At 50.2% G+C, this 21,410-nt stretch overlaps 1 protein-coding gene across 4 annotated transcripts; it reads left to right on the forward strand.

Annotated features, from left to right (window-relative positions):
• Positions 1 to 345: 345 nt before the first annotated feature.
• HSPBP1 (HSPA (Hsp70) binding protein 1) lies at positions 346 to 20,593 on the forward strand. Of its 4 annotated transcripts, none has more exons than XM_058822770.1 (8): positions 346 to 619; positions 2,520 to 2,724; positions 4,042 to 4,067; positions 8,467 to 8,662; positions 14,339 to 14,494; positions 16,683 to 16,779; positions 19,167 to 19,278; positions 20,432 to 20,593. In XM_058822770.1, the coding sequence occupies exons 1-8, from the start codon at positions 488 to 490 to the stop codon at positions 20,507 to 20,509; spliced, it is 1,002 nt and encodes a 333-aa protein (XP_058678753.1). In that variant the 5' UTR covers positions 346 to 487; the 3' UTR covers positions 20,510 to 20,593. The 4 variants fall into 4 exon arrangements, with proteins under 4 accessions (XP_058678753.1, XP_058678751.1, XP_058678754.1 ...); XM_058822768.1 differs by lacking the exon at positions 4,042 to 4,067 and adding an exon at positions 6,019 to 6,044; XM_058822771.1 differs by lacking the exon at positions 4,042 to 4,067 and adding an exon at positions 7,443 to 7,468.
• Positions 20,594 to 21,410: the final 817 nt, after the last annotated feature.

The following is a 21,410-nucleotide window of genomic DNA, read 5'->3' on the forward strand; positions in this document are numbered from 1 at the left end:
TTGGTGGAAGCGGCGGCGCTACCTCATTGGTTAGCGGCGTTGGTGGCGTGCTATTGGTCCGGAGAGAGGCCGATCAAGCCACGCTGTCTTTTCATTAGCTAAAACAGCGCGGGGCCCTCCCCTCCCTTCCATTGGCTAAACCCCGCCGCCTTCCTCTCCTCTAATTGGCCACTTCCCTCCCACTCTTCCCTCTTATTGGTTATACGTACCGTCACTCATCACCACGGCCTCACAATGAGCCCAGCGTGTGGCCGGCCATAAACAATGTACGTGAGGCCCCGCCTCTTTCCGCCGCCCGGCTCCGCCTCTTCCGCCGCTGACCCCGCCCATTCCAAGATGGCGCCGGCCAGGCGCGGCGGGCGGCGTTAGCGGTGCCGGGCGGTACCGGGAGGGACCGGGGCGGTACCGGGGGGTCCTGGGCGGTGTTAGCGGGACCGGAGCGGTCCCGGCGGGGCCTTGAGCGGCCCCGAGGCCTCTGCGAGCGGCGATGGCGGCGGCGGCGGGCGGCGGGGCCGGCGGGGGCCGGCGGGAGCCGCCCCACACGCTGCAGGGGCTGCTGGAGATGGCGGTGGTGGCCGGGGAGGCGCAGCCCGAGCCCCGACAGCCCATGGCCGAGGAGGTGAGCGCGCCTTGGGGGGTTTGGGGGTTTCGGGGGGTTTGGGGATTTTGGGGGGTTTGGGGATTTCGGGGGGTTTGGGGATTTCGGGGGGTTTGGGGATTTCGGGGGGTTTGGGGATTTCGGGGGGTTTGGGGATTTTGGGGGGTTTGGGGATTTCGGGGGGTTTGGGGATTTTGGGGGGTTTGGGGATTTTGGGGGGTTTGGGGATTTCGGGGGGTTTGGAGATTTTGGGGGGTTTGGGGAGGCTCCGCGGCTCCCTGAGGGCTTTGGGGGGTCCCGGGATGATTCGGGCTCCCAGGGGCTGATTCTGAGGTAAATTTTGATGATTTTGAAGTAACTTCGCTTGGTTTTGTGGAAATTTGGTGTCCCAGGGGCTGATGTGAGGTCCCAGGAGCCGTTTTGGGATAATTTTAGATAATTTAACCCATTTTTCCCCTCAGCGGCAGCAGCGGCTCCGAGCTGTGACATCCCAGGCTGTGCCCGGTCCTGGCTCCGTGCTGGGTTAATCCCGCCGGAACTTTGGGATCATTTTGGATAACTTTAGGATCATTTATGATAACTTTATGGTATTTTGTGATAATTTTATTGTGTTTTTTCCCTGTTTCAAAGGCAGCAGTGGCTCCGTTCTGGGTTCGCTCAATGATAACTTTATGATAATTTGTGATAATTTTATTGTGTTTTTTCCCTTTCAGAGGCAGCGCTGGCTCCTGGCTCACTCTGGGTTAATTCCATGATAACTTTATGATAATTTGTGGTAATTTTATTGTGTTTTTTCCCTTTCAGAGGCAGCGCTGGCTCCGTGGCACTCTGGGTTCATTCCATGATAACTTTATGATAATTTGTGATAATTTTATTGTGTTTTTTCCCTTTCAGAGGCAGCGCTGGCTCCGTGGCACTCTGGGTTCATTCCATGATAACTTTATGATAATTTGTGATAATTTTATTGTGTTTTTTCCCTTTCAGAGGCAGCGCTGGCTCCTGGCTCACTCTGGGTTCATTCCATGATAACTTTACGATAATTGGTGATAATTTTATTGTGTTTTTTCCCTTTCAGAGGCAGCGGTGGCTCCGTGGCACTCTGGGTTCATTCCATGATAACTTTATGACAATTTATGATAATTTAACCCCGTTTTTTCCCTCTCAGAGGCAGCAGTGGCTCCGTGAGGCCGTGTCGGGCCCCGGCTCCACCCGGGCCGAGCTCCAGCGCTGCCTGCGGCTCCTGGCTCACTCTGGGTTCATTCCATGATAACTTTATGATAATTGATGATAATTTTATTGGTTTTTTTCCCTTTCAGAGGCAGCGGTGGCTCCTGGCTCACTCTGGGTTAATTCCATGATAACTTTATGATAATTGGTGATAATTTTATTGTGTTTTTTCCCTTTCAGAGGCAGCGCTGGCTCCTGGCTCACTCTGGGTTAATTCCATGATAACTTTATGATAATTTGTGATAATTTTATTGTGTTTTTTCCCTTTCAGAGGCAGCGGTGGCTCCGTGGCACTCTGGCTTCACTCCATGATAACTTTATGATAATTTGTGATAATTTTATTGTGTTTTTTCCCTCTCAGAGGCAGCGCTGGCTCCGTGGCACTCTGGGTTAATTCCATGATAACTTTATGATAATTGATGATAATTTTATTGTGTTTTTTCCCTTTCAGAGGCAGCGGTGGCTCCTGGCTCACTCTGGGTTAATTCCATGATAACTTTATGACAATTTATGATAATTTAACCCCGTTTTTTCCCTCTCAGAGGCAGCAGTGGCTCCGTGAGGCCGTGTCCCAGGCCCCGGCTCCACCCGGGCCGAGCTCCAGCGCTGCCTGCGGCTCCTGGCTCACTCTGGGTTAATTCCGTGATAACTTTATGATAATTTATGATAATTTAACCATTTTTCCCTGTTTCAGAGGCAGCGGTGGCTCCGTGAGGCCGTGTCCCAGGCCCTGTCGGGCCCCGGCTCCACGCGGGCCGAGCTCCAGCGCTGCCTGCGGCTCCTGGCCGGGCCCTGTCCCGGGGAGGCGGCGCCCGAGCGGGGCCTGGGGGACACCGGGGGACACGAGGGGGCCCTGGAGGAGCTCTGCGACCTCTGCGAGAGCCTGGACAACGCCAACGGTGAGGTTAAAGGTCACTGGGGTCACTCAGGGGTCACTCAGGGGTCATTTTGGTCACTCAGGGTCACTCTGGGGTCACTCTGGGTCACTCTGGGGTCACTGAGAGGTGATTTGGGTCACTCAAGGTCACTCTGGGGTCACTGAGAGGTGATTTGGGTCACTCAGGGTCACTCTGGGTCACTCTGGGGTCACTCAGGGTCACTCGGGTCATTTTGGTCACTCAGGGGTCACTCAGGGGTCATTTTGGTCACTCAGGGTCACTCTGGGGTCACTCTGGGTCACTCTGGGGTCACTGAGAGGTGATTTGGGTCACTCAGGGTCACTCTGGAGTCACTCTGGGGTCACTGAGAGGTGATTTGGGTCACTCAGGGTCACTCTGGGTCACTCTGGGGTCACTGAGAGGTGATTTGGGTCACTCAGGGTCACTCTGGAGTCACTCTGGGGTCACTCAGGGTCACTCGGGTCATTTTGGTCACTCAGGGGTCACTCAGTGGTCACTCAGGGGTCACTCAGGGGTCATTGGGGTCACTCTGGGGTCACTCAGGGGTCATTTTGGTCACTCAGGGTCACTCTGGGGTCACTGAGAGGTGATTTGGGTCACTCAGGGTCACTCTGGGGTCACTCTGGGGTCACTCAGGGTCACTCGGGTCATTTTGGTCACTCAGGGGTCACTCAGGGGTCATTTTGGTCACTCAGGGTCACTCTGGGGTCACTCAGGGGTCATTGGGGTCACTCAGGGTCCCTCTGGGGTCACTCAGGGGTCATTTGGGTCACTCAGAGTCACTCAGGGGTCATTGAGGTCACTTTGGGGTCACTCAGGGTCACTCAGGGGTCACTGGGGTCACTCATGGCTGCTTTGGGGATGGATTTGGTGCCATTTTTTCCCCCTTTAGCCCCACATTTACCGTTTTACCCCCGTTTTTTCCCATTCCTGTCCCATTTCTCCCCAGAATTCTGCTCTTTAGGGGGCCTGGAGGTGGTGCTGGATCTCCTGGGTCACCGCTGGCCCCTCTGAGCCGGGGCCGCTGGGCTGGGGCTGAGTTTGGGGCCATTTTCACCCCGTTTTTTCCCATGTTCACCCATTTTAACCCATTATTTCCCATCTGAACCCAAATTCTCGGTGTTTCTCCCTGGAATTCTGCTCTTTAGGAGGCCTGGAGGTGGTGCTGGAGCTGCTGGGTCACCGCTGGCCCCTCTGAGCCGGGGCCGCTGGGCTGGGGCTGAGTTTGGGGCCATTTTCACCCCGTTTTCTCCCGTTTTCACCCATTTTAACCCATTATTTCCCATCTGAACCCAAATTCTCGGTGTTTCTCCCCAGAATTCTGCTCTTTAGGAGGCCTGGAGGTGGTGCTGGATCTGCTGGGTCACCGCTGGCCCCTCTGAGCCGGGGCTGAGTTTGGGCCCATTTGGGCCATTTCGGGCCATTTTAACCCAATTTTAACCCCATTTTAGCTGTGGTTTTTCCCATTTTAACCCCGTTTTTTCCCATTCCTGTCCCATTTCTCCCCAGAATTCTGCTCCTTGGGGGGCCTGGAGGTGGTGCTGGATCTCCTGGGTCACCGCTGGCCCCTCTGAGCCGGGGGTGCCAGGGGCTGAGTTTGGGGCCATTTTCACCCCGTTTTTTCCCATTTTCACCCATTTTAACCCCATGTTCACCCATTTTAACCCATTATTTCCCATTTTCACCCAAATTCTCGGTGTTTCTCCCCAGAATTCTGCTCCTTGGGGGGCCTGGAGGTGGTGCTGGAGCTGCTGGGTCACCGCTGGGCCCTCTCCGTGCTGGGGGTGCCAGGGGCTGAGTTTGGGGCCATTTTCACCCCGTTTTTTCCCATTTTCACCCATTTGAACCCAAAGTTTCCATTTTTTTTCCCCAGAATTCTGCTCTTTAGGGGGCCTGGAGGTGGTCCTGGAGCTGCTGGGTCACCACTGGTCCCCCTTCTGGGCCGGGGCTGAGTTTGGGGCCATTTGGGCCATTTGAACCCCGCTTTCTCCCATTTTCACCCATTTTAACCCCATTTTCACCCATTTTAACCCATTATTTTGCACTTTAGTCCAAAGTTTCCGTTTTTCTTCCCAGAATTCTGCTCTTTAGGGGGCCTGGAGGTTGTCCTGGATCTCCTGGGTCACCGCTGGCCCCTCTGAGCCGGGGCCGCTGGGCTGGGGCTGAGTTTGGGGCCATTTGGGTCATTTCAGGCCATTTCAACCCAATTTTAACCCCATTTTAGCCGTGGTTTTTCCCATTTTAACCCCGTTTTTTCCCATCTGAACCCAAATTCTCGGTGTTTCTCCCCAGAATTCTGCTCTTTAGGAGGCCTGGAGGTTGTCCTGGATCTGCTGGGTCACCGCTGGCCCCTCTGAGCCAGGGCTGAGTTTGGGCCCATTTGGGCCATTTCGGGCCATTTTAACCCAATTTTAACCCCATTTTAGCTGTGGTTTTTCCCATTTTAACCCCGTTTTTTCCCATTCCTGTCCCATTTCTCCCCAGAATTCTGCTCCTTGGGGGGCCTGGAGGTGGTGCTGGATCTGCTGGGTCACCGCTGGGCCCTCTGAGCCGGGGCCGCCAGGGGCTGAGTTTGGGGCCATTTTCACCCCGTTTTTTCCCATTTTCACCCATTTTAACCCCATGTTCACCCATTTTAACCCATTATTTCCCATTTTAACCCAAATTCTCGGTGTTTCTCCCCAGAATTCTGCTCCTTAGGAGGCCTGGAGGTTGTCCTGGATCTGCTGGGTCACCGCTGGCCCCTCTGAGCCGGGGCCGCTGGGCTGGGGCTGAGTTTGGGGCCATTTGGGTCATTTCAGGCCATTTTAACCCAATTTTAACCCCATTTTAGCCGTGGTTTTTCCCATTTTAACCCCGTTTTTTCCCATCTGAACCCAAATTCTCGGTGTTTCTCCCCAGAATTCTGCTCCTTAGGAGGCCTGGAGGTGGTGCTGGAGCTGCTGGGTCACCGCTGGCCCCTCTGAGCCAGGGCTGAGTTTGGGCCCATTTGGGCCATTTCGGGCCATTTTAACCCAATTTTAACCCCATTTTAGCTGTGGTTTTTCCCATTTTAACCCCGTTTTTTCCCATTCCTGTCCCATTTCTCCCCAGAATTCTGCTCCTTGGGGGGCCTGGAGGTTGTCCTGGATCTCCTGGGTCACCGCTGGCCCCTCTGAGCCGGGGGTGCCAGGGGCTGAGTTTGGGGCCATTTTCACCCCGTTTTTTCCCATTTTCACCCATTTTAACCCCATGTTCACCCATTTTAACCCATTATTTCCCATTTTAACCCAAATTCTCGGTGTTTCTCCCCAGAATTCTGCTCTTTAGGAGGCCTGGAGGTGGTCCTGGATCTGCTGGGTCACCGCTGGCCCCTCTGAGCCGGGGCCGCTGGGCTGGGGCTGAGTTTGGGGCCATTTGGGTCATTTTGGGCCATTTTAACCCCATGTTCACCCATTTTAACCCATTATTTCCCATTTGAACCCCATTCTCACCCATTTGAACCCCGTTTTTTCCCATTTTCACCCAAATTCTCGGTGTTTCTCCCCAGAATTCTGCTCCTTAGGAGGCCTGGAGGTGGTGCTGGATCTGCTGGGTCACCGCTGGCCCCTCTGAGCCGGGGGTGCCAGGGGCTGAGTTTGGGCCCATTTGGGCCATTTCAGGCCATTTTAACCCAATTTTAACCCCATTTTAGCCATGGTTTTTCCCATTTTAACCCCGTTTTTTCCCATTCCTGTCCCATTTCTCCCCAGAATTCTGCTCCTTGGGGGGCCTGGAGGTGGTGCTGGAGCTGCTGGGTCACCGCTGGCCCCTCTGAGCCGGGGGTGCCAGGGGCTGAGTTTGGGGCCATTTTCACCCCGTTTTTTCCCATTTTCACCCATTTTAACCCCATGTTCACCCATTTTAACCCATTATTTCCCATTTGAACCCAAATTCTCGGTGTTTCTCCCCAGAATTCTGCTCTTTAGGGGGCCTGGAGGTGGTCCTGGATCTCCTGGGTCACCGCTGGGCCCTCTGAGCCAGGGCTGAGTTTGGGCCCATTTGGGTCATTTCAGGACATTTTAACCCAATTTTAACCCCATTTTAGCTGTGGTTTTTCCCATTTTAACCCCGTTTTTTCCCATTTCTGTCCCATTTCTCCCCAGAATTCTGCTCCTTGGGGGGCCTGGAGGTGGTGCTGGAGCTGCGGGGTCACCGCTGGCCCCTCTGAGCCGGGGCCGCCAGGGGCTGAGTTTGGGGCCATTTTCACCCCGTTTTTTCCCATTTTCACCCATTTTAACCCCATGTTCACCCATTTTAACCCATTATTTCCCATTTTAACCCAAATTCTCGGTGTTTCTCCCCAGAATTCTGCTCTATAGGGGGCCTGGAGGTGGTGCTGGAGCTGCTGGGTCACCGCTGGCCCCTCTGAGCCGGGGCTGAGTTTGGGCCCTTTTGGGCCATTTTGGGCCATTTTAGCCTAATTTTAACCCCATTTTAGCCATGGTTTTTCCCATTTTAACCCCGTTTTTTCCCATTCCTGTCCCATTTCTCCCCAGAATTCTGCTCCTTAGGAGGCCTGGAGGTGGTGCTGGAGCTGCGGGGTCACCGCTGGGCCCTCTGAGCCGGGGCCGCCAGGGGCTGAGTTTGGGGCCATTTTCACCCCGTTTTTTCCCATTTTCACCCATTTTAACCCCATGTTCACCCATTTTAACCCATTATTTCCCATTTTAACCCAAATTCTCGGTGTTTCTCCCCAGAATTCTGCTCTTTAGGAGGCCTGGAGGTGGTGCTGGAGCTGCTGGGTCACCGCTGGCCCCTCTGAGCCGGGGCCGCTGGGCTGGGGCTGAGTTTGGGGCCATTTGGGCCATTTTGGGCCATTTTAACCCCATGTTCACCCATTTTAACCCATTATTTCCCATTTGAACCCCATTCTCACCCATTTGAACCCCGTTTTTTCCCATTTTCACCCAAATTCTCGGTGTTTCTCCCCAGAATTCTGCTCTTTAGGGGGCCTGGAGGTTGTCCTGGATCTGCTGGGTCACCGCTGGCCCCTCTGAGCCGGGGCCGCTGGGCTGGGGCTGAGTTTGGGGCCATTTGGGTCATTTCAGGCCATTTCAACCCAATTTTAACCCCATTTTAGCCGTGGTTTTTCCCATTTTAACCCCGTTTTTTCCCATCTGAACCCAAATTCTCGGTGTTTCTCCCCAGAATTCTGCTCTTTAGGAGGCCTGGAGGTTGTCCTGGATCTGCTGGGTCACCGCTGGCCCCTCTGAGCCAGGGCTGAGTTTGGGCCCATTTGGGCCATTTCGGGCCATTTTAGCCTAATTTTAACCCCATTTTAGCTGTGGTTTTTCCCATTTTAACCCCGTTTTTTCCCATTCCTGTCCCATTTCTCCCCAGAATTCTGCTCCTTGGGGGGCCTGGAGGTGGTGCTGGATCTGCGGGGTCACCGCTGGCCCCTCTGAGCCGGGGCCGCCAGGGGCTGAGTTTGGGGCCATTTTCACCCCGTTTTTTCCCATTTTCACCCATTTTAACCCCATGTTCACCCATTTTAACCCATTATTTCCCATTTGAACCCAAATTCTCGGTGTTTCTCCCCAGAATTCTGCTCTTTAGGGGGCCTGGAGGTGGTCCTGGATCTCCTGGGTCACCGCTGGCCCCTCTGAGCCGGGGCCGCTGGGCTGGGGCTGAGTTTGGGGCCATTTTCAACCCGTTGTTTCCCATTTTAACCCAAAGTTTCCATTTTTTTCCCCAGAATTCTGCTCCTTAGGAGGCCTGGAGGTGGTGCTGGATCTGCTGGGTCACCGCTGGCCCCCTCTCCGTGCCGGGGCCGCGCGGCTCCTGGGCTCGTGTGCGCAGAACCTGCCGGCGGCGCAGGGCCGGGCGCTGGCGCTGGGGGCTCTGCCCGCCCTGCTGGGGGCGCTGAGGGCAGACCCCGACCCGCGCGTGGCCCCCGCCGCGCTCTTCGCCGTCTCCTGTGAGTCCGCGGCGATTTGGGCGCTTTGGGGTGTTTGGGGATTTTTTAGGGATTTATTTGTAATTTTTTGGGGATTTTTTGAGGATTTTGGGGGGTTTTTTTGGGATTTTTTAGGGATTTATTTGTAATTTTGGGTGAATTTTTTGGGGTTTTTTGGGATTTTTTTGGGGGATTTTTTAGGGATTTATTTGTAATTTTTGTGGGATTTTTGGGGGATTTTTTGGGATTTTTTGGGGTTTTTTTAGGGATTTATTTGTAATTTTTGGGTGAATTTTTTGGGGTTTTTTGGGATTTTTTTGGGGGATTTTTTAGGGATTTATTTGTAATTTTGGGTGAATTTTTTGGGGTTTTTTGGGATTTTTTCGGGATTTATTTGTAATTTTGGGGGGATTTTTTGGGGTTTTTTGGGGATTCTTTTGGCATTTTTTAGGGATTTTTTGGGGATTTTTTGGGGGTTTTTTGGGGATGTTTTGAGATTTTTTGGGGCGCTGAGGGCAGACCCCGAGCCGCGCGTGGCCCCCCCGCGCTCTGCGCCGGCTCCTGTGAGTGCGTGCGGGGCAGTTTGGGTGTTTTGGGAATTTTTTGGGGGTTTTTTAGGGATTTATTTTTAATTGTTGGGGGATTTTGTGGGGATTTTTTGGGGTTTTTTAGGGATTTTTTTGGGACTTTTTAGGGATTTATTTGTAATTTTTTGGGATTTTTTTGGGTTTTTTTGGGTTTTTTTTTTTTTATTTTTTAGGGATTTATTTGTAATTTTTGGGGAATTTTTTGGGAGTTTTTAGGGATTTATTTGTAACTTTTGGGGGATTTTTTGGGTTTTTTGGGGGGATTTTTTCGGGATTTATTTGTAATTTTTGGGGGATTTTTTGGGGATTTTTGGGGATTCTTTTGGGTTTTTTTGGGGATTTTTTAGGGATTTTTTAGGGATTTATTCGTAATTTTTGGGGGGTTTTTTGGGGATGTTTTGAGATTTTTTGGGGTGCTGAGGGCAGACCCCGACCCGCGCGTGGCCCCCCCGCGCTCTGCGCCAGCTCCTGTGAGTCCGCGGGGAAATTTGGGCGCTTTGGGGATTTTTTTGGGGATTTATTCGTAATTTTTGGCGGGTTTTTTGGGGAATTTTTAGGGATTTATATGTAATTTTTGTTGGATTTTTTGGGGATTTATTTGTCGTTTTGGGGGGATTTTTTAGGGATTTATTTGTCATTTTGGGGGGTTTTTTTAGGATTTTTGGGGTTTTTTTGGGGATTTTTTAGGGAGTTATTAGGGATTTTTTGGGGATTTTTTGGGGTTTTTGAGGGAATTTTAAGGGATTTATTTGTAATTTTTTGAGGATTTTTTGGGTTTTTTTTTTGGGATTTTTTAGGGATTTATTTGTAATTTTTGGGGGGTTTTTTGGGGATGTTTTGAGATTTTTTGGGGCGCTGAGGGCAGACCCCGAGCCGCGCGTGGCCCCCCCGCGCTCTGCGCCGGCTCCTGTGAGTGCGTGCGGGGCAGTTTGGGTGTTTTGGGAGGTTTGGGTTTTTTTTGGGATTTATTTGTAATTTTTGCGGGATTTTATGGGGTTTTTCTGGGGATTTTTTGGGGATTTTTTGAGGTTTTTTTCGGGATTTTTTTGGGATTTATTTGTCATTTTTTGGGGATGTTTTGGGGGTTTTTTTGGGATTTTTTGGGATTTTTTCGGGATTTATTTGTCATTTTTGGGGGATTTTTTGGGGATTTTTGAGGGTTTTTGGGGGTTTTTTTAGGGATTTTTTTAAAGATTTTTTGGAGGATTTTTTGAGGATTTTTTCGGGTTTTTTTGGGATTTTTTAGGGATTTATTTGTAATTTCTGGGGGATTTTTTGGGGGTTTTTTGGGATTTTTTAGAGATTTTTTTAGGGATTTTTTAGGGATTTATTTGTAATTTTTGGGGAATTTTTTTGAGGATTTTTTGGGGTTTTTTAGGGATTTATTTGTAATTTTTGGGGGATTTCTTGGGGATTTTTTAGGGGTTTTTTGGGGATTCTTTTAGGGATTTATTTGTAATTTTTGGGGTATTTTTGGGTTTTTTTGGGATTTTTTACGGATTTATTTGTAATTTTTGGCGGATTTTTTGGGATATTTTGGGGTTTTTTTGGGGATATTTTAGGGATTTATTTGTAATTTCTGGGGGATTTTTTAGGGGTTTTTTGGGATTTTTTAGGGATTTATTTGTCATTTTTTGGGGATTTTTTGGTGGTTTTTTGGGATTTTTTTAGGGATTTATTTGTAGCTTTTGGGGTTTTTTTTGGAGAATTTTAAGGATTTTTTAGGGATTTATTTGTAATTTTTGGGGGACTTTTTGGGGATTTTTTGGGGGATTTTTGGGATTTTTTTTGGGATTTATTTGTAATTTTGGGGGGATTTTTTTGGGATTTATTTGTAATTTTTTGGGGGTTTTTTGGGATTTTTTCGGGATTTATTTGTAATTTTTGGGTGATTTTTGGGGGATTTTTTGGGGGATTTTTGGTTTTTTTGGGGGGATTTTTTAGGGATTTATTTGTAATTTTGGGGGGGATTTTTTGGGGGTTTTTTTGGGATTTTTTTGGGATTTATTTGCAATTTTTGGGGGGTTTTTTGTTTTTTTTGGGGGATTTTTTGGGATTTATTTGTAATTTTTGGGGGATTTTTGGGGTTTTTTGGGGGATTTTTTAGGGATTTATTTGTAGTTTTTGGGGCGTTTTTTGGGGATTTTTTGGGGTTTTTTGGCATTTTTTTGGGATTTTTTAGGGATTTATTTGTAATTTTTGAGGGATTTTTTGTGGATTTTTTGGGGTTATTCAGGGATTTATATGTAGTTTTTGGGAGATTTTTTTGGGATTTTTTTGGGATTTTTTAGGGATTTATTTGTAGTTTTTGGGGTTTTTTTTGGGGAATTTTAAGGATTTTTTAGGGATTTATTTGTAATTTTTGGGGGATTTTTTAGGGATTTTTTGGGGTTTTTTGGGGTTTCTTGGGGATTTTTTAGGGATTTATTTGTAACTTTTGGGGATTTTTTGGGGATTTTTGTCGGATTTTTTGGGGTTTTTTGGGGATTTTTTAGGGATTTATTTGTTATTTTTGTGGGTTTCTTTGCGATTTTTTAGGGATTAATTTGTTATTTTTGTGGGATTTTTTGGCGTCTTTTTGGGATTTTTTTTGATTTTCTAGGGATTTGTTTGTAATTTTGGGGGAATGTTTTGGGGGGTTTTTTTGGATTTTTTACGGATGTATTTGTAATTTTGGGGGGATTTTTGGGGATTTTTTCGGGATTTATTTGTAATTTTGGGGGGATTTTTTGGTGTATTTTTGGGGGATTTTTTGGGATCTTTTAAGCATTTTTTAGGGAATTTGTCTGATTTTTTAGGGATTTTTTAGGGTTTTTTTGGGATTTTTTTTTAGTTTTTTTCTGTTTTTTTGCCGTAGTTTAGGGTTGCTTTAGGTTTCCGTGTGAATTTTTTGTGATTTCTTTTGGTTTTTTTTGAGATTTTTTGGGGGATCTTTTTTATTTTTTCGGGATTTTTTTTATTATTCTTTAGGGGTTTTAGGAAGATTTATTTGTGATTTTTTGTGATTTATTTGGGATTTTTGGGGGATTTTTTTAGGTTTTTTAGGGATTTTTAGGAAGATTTATTTGGGATTTTTTTTTTTTTGTGAATTATTTGTGATTTTTTTGGATTTTTGGGGGACTTAGGGATTTTTTAGCGATTTTTTTACATTTTGGGGGATTTTTAGGGGATTTTGGGATTTTTTTGAGGGGAGATTTTTTAAGGAATTTTTTGGGAGACTTTTTGGATTTTTTAGCGATTTTTTTACATTTTGGGGGATTTTTAGGGGATTTTGGGATTTTTTTGAGGGGAGATTTTTTAAAGGAATTTTTTGGCAGACTTTGGATTTTTTATTTTTTCTATTTTTGGATTTTTTAGGGATTTTTGGTGGATTTTGGGTTTTTTTGTGGGGGGAAATTTTAGGGGATTTTTGGGGCATTTTTTGGAGGTTTTCTGGGATTTTTTTGGGGGGAGGTTTGGGAAGTTTTTAGGGGTTTTTGGGGTGGTTTTTTGTCATTTTTGGTGCTATTTTGCCCATTTTTCGCTGTTTTAACCCCGTTTTTTCTGCCTGGTGCGGGCACAGCCCGAGGGTTTGCAGCAGCTCCAGGCCCTGGGCGGGATTTGGGGTTTTTGGGATGGGTTTGGGGAGGATTTGGGGTTTTGGGGCGGATTTGGGGTTTTAGGGATGGATTTGGGGCAGATTTGGGGTTTTAGGGATGGGTTTTGGGGCAGATTTGGGGTTTTAGGGATGGATTTGGGGCAGATTTGGGGTTTTAGGGATGGATTTGGGGCAGATTTGGGGTTTTAGGGATGGATTTGGAGCAGATTTGGGGTTTTAGGGATGGATTTTGGGGCGGATTTGGGGTTTTAGGGCTGGGTTTTGGGGCAGATTTGGGGTTTTTGGGGCAGATTTGGGGTTTTAGGGATGGCTTTTGGGGCGGATTTGGGGTTTTAGGGATGGATTTTAGGGCAGATTTGGGGTTTTAGGGATGGGTTTTGGGGCGGATTTGGGGTTTGGGGCAGATTTGGGGTTTTAGGGCTGGGTTTTGGGGCGGATTTGGGGTTTTGGGGGGATTTGGGGTTTTAGGGATGGCTTTTGGGGCAGATTTGGGGTTTTAGGGATGGGTTTGGGGCAGATTTGGGGTTTTTGGGGTTTTGGGGCAGATTTGGGGTTTTAGGGATGGGTTTTGGGGCGGATTTGGGGTTTTTGGGGCGGATTTGGGGTTTTAGGGCTGGATTTTAGGGCAGATTTGGGGTTTTAGGGCTGGGTTTTGGGGCGGATTTGGGGTTTTGGGGGGATTTGGGGTTTTAGGGATGGCTTTTGGGGAGATTTGGGGATTTAGGGATGGATTTTGGGGCGGATTTGGGGTTTTTGGGTTTTGGGGCAGATTTGTGGTTTTAGGGATGGGTTTTGGGGCGGATTTGGGGTTTTGGGGGAATTTGGGGTTTTAGGGATGGCTTTTGGGGCAGATTTGGGGTTTTAGGGCTGGGTTTTGGGGCAGATTTGGGGTTTTTGGGGTTTTGGGGCAGATTTGTGGTTTTAGGGATGGGTTTTGGGGCGGATTTGGGGTTTTTGGGGCGGATTTGGGGTTTTAGGGCTGGGTTTTGGGGGGATTTGGGGTTTTAGGGATGGGTTTTGGGGCAGATTTGGGGTTTTTGGGGCAGATTTGTGGTTTTAGGGATGGGTTTTGGGGTGGATTTGGGGTTTTTGGGGCGGATTTGGGGTTTTAGGGATGGGTTTTGGGGCGGATTTGGGGTTTTAGGGATGGGTTTTGGGGCGGATTTGGGGTTTTGGGGGAATTTGGGGTTTTAGGGATGGCTTTTGGGGCAGATTTGGGGTTTTAGGGCTGGGTTTTGGGGCAGATTTGGGGTTTTTGGGGTTTTGGGGCAGATTTGTGGTTTTAGGGATGGGTTTTGGGGCGGATTTGGGGTTTTTGGGGCGGATTTGGGGTTTTAGGGATGGGTTTTGGGGCGGATTTGGGGTTTTTGGGGCGGATTTGGGGTTTTAGGGCTGGGTTTTGGGGCGGATTTGGGGTTTGGGTTTTTTGGGGTTTTCGGGGTGGTTTTTCCCCGTTTTTGGTGCTGTTTTTCCCGTTTTTGGCCGTTTTAACCCCGTTTTCTCGCCCCCCAGGCCTGGTGCGGGCCCAGCCCGAGGGTTTGCAGCAGCTCGAGGCCCTGGGGGGGCTGGAGGTGCTGGGGGGGGCCCTGCAGAGCCCCCACCCCCCCCTGAGGGCCCGCGGCGCCTTCCTGCTGCACTGCCTGCTCCGGGAGCACCCCCGCCTCAAAGGTCAGCCCAGAACCGCCCGGATTCACCCCAAAAACCGCCCTGGGACCCCCTGGGTAACACCCCGGCTGGGAGACCCCAAAAATCCACGAAATAACCCCGAAATTCCCACAAAAATCCACCAAAACCGCCCAGATTCACCCCAAAAACCACCCTGGGACCCCCTGGGTAACACCCTGGCTGGGAGACCCCAAAAATCCCCAAAAGGACCCCAAAATCCCCCCCAGAAAAGCCCAAATTCACCCCAAAAACTGCCCGGGGACCCCCTGGGTAACACCCCGGCTGTGAGACCCCAAAAATCCCTGAAATAACCCCGAAATTCCCACAAAAATCCCCCAAAACCGCCCAGATTCACCCCAAAAACCACCCTGGGACCCCCTCAGTAACACCCCGGCTGGGAGACCCCAAAAATCCCCGGAATTCCCACAAAAATCCCCCCAAAACCGCCCAGATTCACCCCAAAAACTGCCCTGGGACCCCCTCAGTAACACCCCAGCAGGGAAACCCCAAAAATCCCCAAAAATCCCTGAAATTCCCACAAAAATCCCCCCAAAATTGCCCAGATTCACCCCAAAAACCGCCCTGGGACCCCCTCGCTAACACCCCGGCTGGGAGACCCCAAAAATCCCCGAAATTCCCACAAAAATCCCCCAAAACCGCCCAGATTCACCCCAAAAACTGCCCGGGGACCCCCTCAGTAACACCCTGGCTGGGAAACCCCAAAAATCCCTGAAATAACCCTGAAATTCCCACAAAAATCCCCCCAAAACCGCCCAGATTCACCCCAAAAACTGCCCTGGGACCCCCTCGGTAACACCCTGCCTGGGAGACCCCAAAAATCCCTGAAATTCCCACAAAAATCCCCCAAAACCACCCAGATTCACCCCAAAAACTGCCCTGGGACCCCCTCAGTAACACCCTGGCTGGGAGACCCCAAAAATCCCTGAAATAACCCTGAAATTCCCACAAAAATCCCCCCAAAACCGCCCAGATTCACCCCAAAAACCGCCCGGGGACCCCCTCGCAAACACCCCATCCCCGAAATAACCCCAAAGTTCCCACAAAAATCCCCCAAAACCGCCCAGATTCACCCCAAAAACTGCCCAGGGACCCCCTCAGTACCAGCCCAGCAGGGAAACCCCAAAAATCCCCAAAACGACCCCAAAACCCCCCCCAGAAAAGCTCAAATTCACCCCAAAAGCTGCCCTGGGACCCCCTCGGTCCCAGCCCAGCACTGAGACCCCAAAAAGCCCCAAATTCACCCCAAAGGCCGCCCCAAAACCCCAAACTGACCCCAAAACCAGCCCTGGAATCCCCTTAGCACCAGCCCAGCAGGGAACCCCAAAGATCCCGTAAATTGCCCCAAAAAATCACCCCAAATTTTACCCCAAATCCCCCTGAATTTGCCCCAAAATCCCCAAATTTCCCCCCAATTCCCCAGAATTTCCCAATTTTCTCGTTTTTCACCCCAATTTTCCCGCAGCCCCCCTGGCGCAGCAGGGCCTGGTGCCGGGGCTTCCCTGCATTGCCCAATTTCCCCGGGTTTCACCCCAAATCCCCCTGAATTTGCCCCAATCTCCCCAGATTTCCCCCCAATTCCCCAGAATTCCCCAAAATTTCCCAATTTTCCCAATTTTCCCGTTTTTCACCCCAATTTTCCCGCAGCCCCCCTGATGCCGGGGGTTCCCTGCATTGCCCAATTTTCCCGGGTTTCACCCCAAATCCCCCTGAATTTGCCCCAAAATCCCCAAATTTCCCCCCAGTTCCCAGAATTTCCCAATTTTCCCAATTTTCCCAATTTTCCCGTTTTTCACCCCAATTTTCCCGCAGCCCCCCTGGCGCAGCAGGGCCTGGTGCCGGGGCTTCCCTGCATTGCCCAATTTCCCCGGGTTTCACCCCAAATCCCCCTGAATTTCTCCCCAGATTTCCCCCCAGTTCCCAGAATTTCCCAATTTTCCCAATTTTCTCGTTTTTCACCCCAATTTTCCCAATTTTCCCGTTTTTCACCCCAATTCCCGCAGCCCCCCTGGCGCAGCAGGGCCTGGTGCCGGGGGTTCCCTGCATTGCCCAATTTCCCTGGGTTTCACCCCAAATCCCCCTGAATTTGCCCCAAAATCCCCGAATTTCACCCCAATTCCCCAAAATTTCCCAATTTTCCCAATTTTCCCGTTTTTCACCCCAATTCCTGCAGCCCCCCTGGTGCAGCAGGGCCTGGTGCCGCGGGTGGCGGCGCTGCTGCGCTCCGAGCACGACGGGGCCCACGAGCACGGCCTGGGGGTGCTCTGCAGGTAAAGGGGGGAGAGACCCCTCCCCAAATTCACAAAAATCCTAAAAAACCCAAAAAAACGGAAATTTGGGGAAAAAACCCCGAAATCGTGGGGAAAATCCATCAAAATTTGGGTGGAAAATGTCCAAGAAAGGGGGAAAGGGGAGGGGGCCACAAGCACGGCCTGGGGGTCCTCTGCAGGTAAAGGGGGAGAGACCCCTCCCCAAATTCACAAAAACCCAAAAAACCCAAAAAACCGGAAATTTGGGGAAAAAACAACAAAAAAAAAACAGGGAAAAAACATCAAAATTTCGGGCAAAAATGTCCAAGAAAGGGGGAAAGGGGGAGCACGGCCTGGGGGTGCTCTGCAGGTAAAGGGGGGAGAGACCCCTCCCCAAATTAACAAAAATCCTAAAAACCCAAAAAAACGGAAATTTGGGGAAAAAAACCTCAAAATCCTGGAGAAAAAACATCAAAATTTGGGGGGAAAATACAAAAATTCTGGGGAAAAACATCGAAATTTAGGGGGAAAAAAGGGGAGGGGGTGGGGACCCCTCCCCAAATTAACAAAACCCCAAAAATACCAAAAAAATTGAAGTTTGGGGAAAAAACAACCAAAAAAAACAGGGAAAAAACATCAAAATTTGGGTGGAAAATGAACAGGAAAGGGCAAAGGGGAGGGGGCCACGAGCACGGCCTGGGGTCCTCTGCAGGTAAAGGGGGGAGAGACCCCTCCCCAAATTAACAAAAACCCAAAAAAACCAAAAAATACCAAAAAACGGAAATTTGGGGAAAAAACAACAAAAAAAACAGGGAAAAAACATCAAAATTTGGGTGGAAAATGAACAGGAAAGGGCAAAGGGGAGGGGGCCACGAGCACGGCCTGGGGGTGCTCTGCAGGGAAAGGGGGCAGAGACCCCTCCCCAAATTCACAAAAATCCTAAAAGCCCAAAAATACCAAAAAACTGAAATTTGGGGAAAAAACAACAAAAAAAAAACAGGGAAAAAACATCAAAATTTGGGGCAAAAATGTCCAAGAAACGGGGAAAGGGGGAGCACGGCCTGGGGTCCTCTGCAGGTAAAGGGGGGAGAGACCCCTCCCCAAATTCACAGAAAACCCAAAAAAACCAAAAAACTGAAATTTGGGGGAAAACAACAAAAAAACCAGGGAAAATCCATCAAAATTTGGGTGGAAAATGAACAGGAAAGGGCAAAGGGGAGGGGGCCACGAGCACGGCCTTGTGGGATTTTGGGGTTATTTTGTACTATAAATACTGAATTTTCCCAAATTTTCTATTTTTCACCCCAGCCTGGCGTGGGGCTGCCCCGAGGGGCTGCGGGAGGGCCGGGACCCCGTTTTGGGGGAGTTTTGGGGGATCTTTGGGCTGTTTTGGGTGATTTTTGGGTGATTTTTTGGGGTTTTTTTGGGGGGATTTTTAGGTTATTTTTTACTATAAATACTGAATTTTCCCAAAATCGCCGTTTTTCACCCCAGCCTGGCGTGGGGCTGCCCCGAGGGGCTGCGGGAGTGCCGGGACCCCGTTTTGGGGGAGTTTGGGAGGAATTTTGGGCTGTTTTGGGTGATTTTTTGGTGTTTTTTGGGGGGTTTTTTGGGGGATTTTTTTGGGTTATTTTGTACTATAAATACTGAATTTTCCCAAAATCTCCGTTTTTCACCCCAGCCTGGCGTGGGGCTGCCCCGAGGGGCTGCGGGAGTGCCGGGACTCCGTTTTGGGGGAGTTTTGGGTGATTTTTAGGTGATTTTTGGGGCAGGTTTTTTGGGGGTTTTTTGGGGATTTTTTTGGTTATTTTGTACTCTAAATACTGAATTTTCCCAAAATCGCCGTTTTTCACCCCAGCCTGGCGTGGGGCTGCCCCGAGGGGCTGCGGGAGTGCCGGGACCCCGTTTTGGGGGAGTTTTGGGTGATTTTTAGGTGATTTTTGGGGCAGGTTTTTTGGGGGTTTTTTGGGGATTTTTTTGGTTATTTTGTACTCTAAATACTGAATTTTCCCAAAATCTCCGTTTTTCACCCCAGCCTGGCGTCGGGCTGCCCCGAGGGGCTGCGGGAGTGCCGGGACCCCGTTTTGGGGGAGTTTTGGGTGATTTTTAGGTGATTTTTGGGGCAGGTTTTTTGGGGGTTTTTTGGGGATTTTTTTGGTTATTTTTTACTCTAAATACTGAATTTTCCCAAAATCTCCGTTTTTCACCCCAGCCTGGCGTGGGGCTGCCCCGAGGGGCTGCGGGAGGGCCGGGACCCCGTTTTGGGGGAGTTTTGGGAGATTTTTGGGCTGTTTTGGGTGATTTTTGGGTGATTTTTGAGTGTTTTTTGGGGCAGTTTTTTGGGGATTTTTGGGTTATTTTTTACTCTAAATACTGAATTTTCCCAAAATGTCTGTTTTTCACCCCAGCCTGGCGTGGGGCTGCCCCGAGGGGCTGCGGGAGTGCCGGGACCCCGCGCTGGGGCTGGAGGAGCTGCTCAGGGAGCGCCGGGAGCTCCTGCGGGGCCGCGACGAGTTCCAGGTTTGGGGAGAAATCCGCGGGTTTTGGGCAAAACACAACCGGGGGGAATTTTGGGTGGAATTCTGGGGGGTTTTGGGTGGAAATTCCTGGAATTTAGGGGGAAATCCCTAAAATTTGGGTGGGGGAAATTAAGGGGATTTCGGGGTAAATCCTCGGGGTTTTGGGGATGGAAATTATTGAGATTTTGGGGTTTTGGAGGTGAAAATTCCTGGGATTTTGGGGTAAATCCTTGGGATTTTGGAGGTGGAAATTCCTGGGATTTTGGGGTAAATCCTCGGGGTTTTGGAGGTGGAAATTATTGAGATTTTGGGGTAAAACCTTGGGGTTTTGGAGGTGGAAATTCCTGGGATGTTGGGGTAAATCCTCGGGATTTTGGGGGTGGAAATTCATGGAATTTTGAGTTCAATCCTTAAAATGTTTGGGGGTTTTGGGTGGGTGAAATTAATGACATTTTGGGGTAAATATTGATTGGGTTTGGGGGGAAAATTCCTGGGATTTTGGGGTAAATCCTCGGGGTTTTGGAGGTGGAAATTATTGAGATTTTGGGGTAAAACCTTGGGGTTTTGGAGGTGGAAATTCCTGGGATTTTGGGGTAAATCCTCGGGGTTTTGGGGATGGAAATTATTGAGATCTTGGGGTTTTGGAGGTGGAAATTCCTGGGATTTTGGGGTAAATCCTCGGGATTTTGGGGATGGAAATTATTAATGAGATTTTGGGCTAAATCCTCGGGATTTTGGGGATGGAAATTATTGAGATTTTGGGGTAAATCCTCGGGATTTTGGAGGTGGAAATTCCTGGGATTTTGGGGTAAATCCTCGGGGTTTTGGGGATGGAAATTATTGAGATTTTGGGGTAAATCCTCGGGATTTTGGAAGTGAAAATTCCTGGGATTTTGGGGCAAATCCTCGGGGGTTTGGATGGGGAAAATTCATGAGATTTTGGGGTAAATCCCAAGGATTTTGGGGGTGGAAATTCAGAGGATTCTGAGGGGAAAGTTCCTGGAATTTTTGGGTGATTACCCATGGGATTTTAGGGGGGAAGATCTCTGGGATTTTGGGGAGAATTTAGGGGATTTTTGGGTAAAAGCCCTGGAGATTCTGGGGTAAATTCCCTGGAGATTTTGGGGTAAATTCCCGTGGTTTCGTGCCCACAGGAGGAGCTGGAATTCTGCGAGCGGCTGCTGCAGCTTTGCTTTGAGACGCCCCCTGAAGAATCCACCATGGACCGATGACCCAAAACCCCCCAAAATTCCCCCAAAATTCCGCAAACGCTGCGAACCCCCCGAGCCGGGGGGGAATAAACGCTCCGGGCCCGACCCTGGCTGAGATTTGGGGGAAAAACGGCGCTGGGTGACGTCATTAAGGAAAAAATGGGGGGAAAAAATCGAAATTTTCGCCAAATTCAGCACCGGCAGCACGGACAGCGTAGGGGCGGGGTTACGCTAATGAGGGGGTGGGGTTAATCTAATAAGAGCCGTGAGGGGGCGTGATTATGCTAATGTTCGTTGTAAGAAGGCGTGGTCATGTTAATGAGCGCTGTGGGAAAATTACCCTGGCAACCGCGTCGTCGTGGGCGGGGCTTCCTCCCCTTTCTCGCCTCTCATTGGTCCGCTGAAATTTCCCGCCGCTTCTCTGGCTTCTCATTGGTCGGGGCGCTGCTCGCCGGCGCCGTTCTGGCTCCTGATTGGTCGCGCCGTTGCCGGGGCTCCGTGAGGGCTCGGCCATGGCGGCGGCGCTGGAGGAGGCCGTGGGCACCGTGTGCTGGTGGGGGCTGTCCCCGGCCATCGACCTCCGCCTTCACCGTGAGCCCGCAACCCCCCGACCCTGCCGGTGTTACCGGCACCGCTCCCGGTGCTCCCGGTGACCGCGGCCCCCTCACGATTTCCCGCAGTCCCGCCGGAACCGGAGGCCTCGGTGCTGCTGGTGGGGGCGGCTGAGGGGCGGCACCTCCTCATGACCGCGGCCCGGGCCCGCCGGGGACCCCCCCGGGACATCACGGTACGGACGGAACCGGGAAGCGACACCGGTTTGGGGTTGTCCCGGTGTTACCGGAGCTCCCCCGGTATTACCGGGGCTCTCCCGTAGCTGTTCGTGGCCGAGCAGAGCCCCGAGGCCGTGGCTCGCCAGCTCCTG

This window comes from Ammospiza caudacuta, chromosome 34 (assembly GCF_027887145.1).
Source record: "Ammospiza caudacuta isolate bAmmCau1 chromosome 34, bAmmCau1.pri, whole genome shotgun sequence".
NCBI classification, from domain to species: domain Eukaryota; kingdom Metazoa; phylum Chordata; class Aves; order Passeriformes; family Passerellidae; genus Ammospiza; species Ammospiza caudacuta.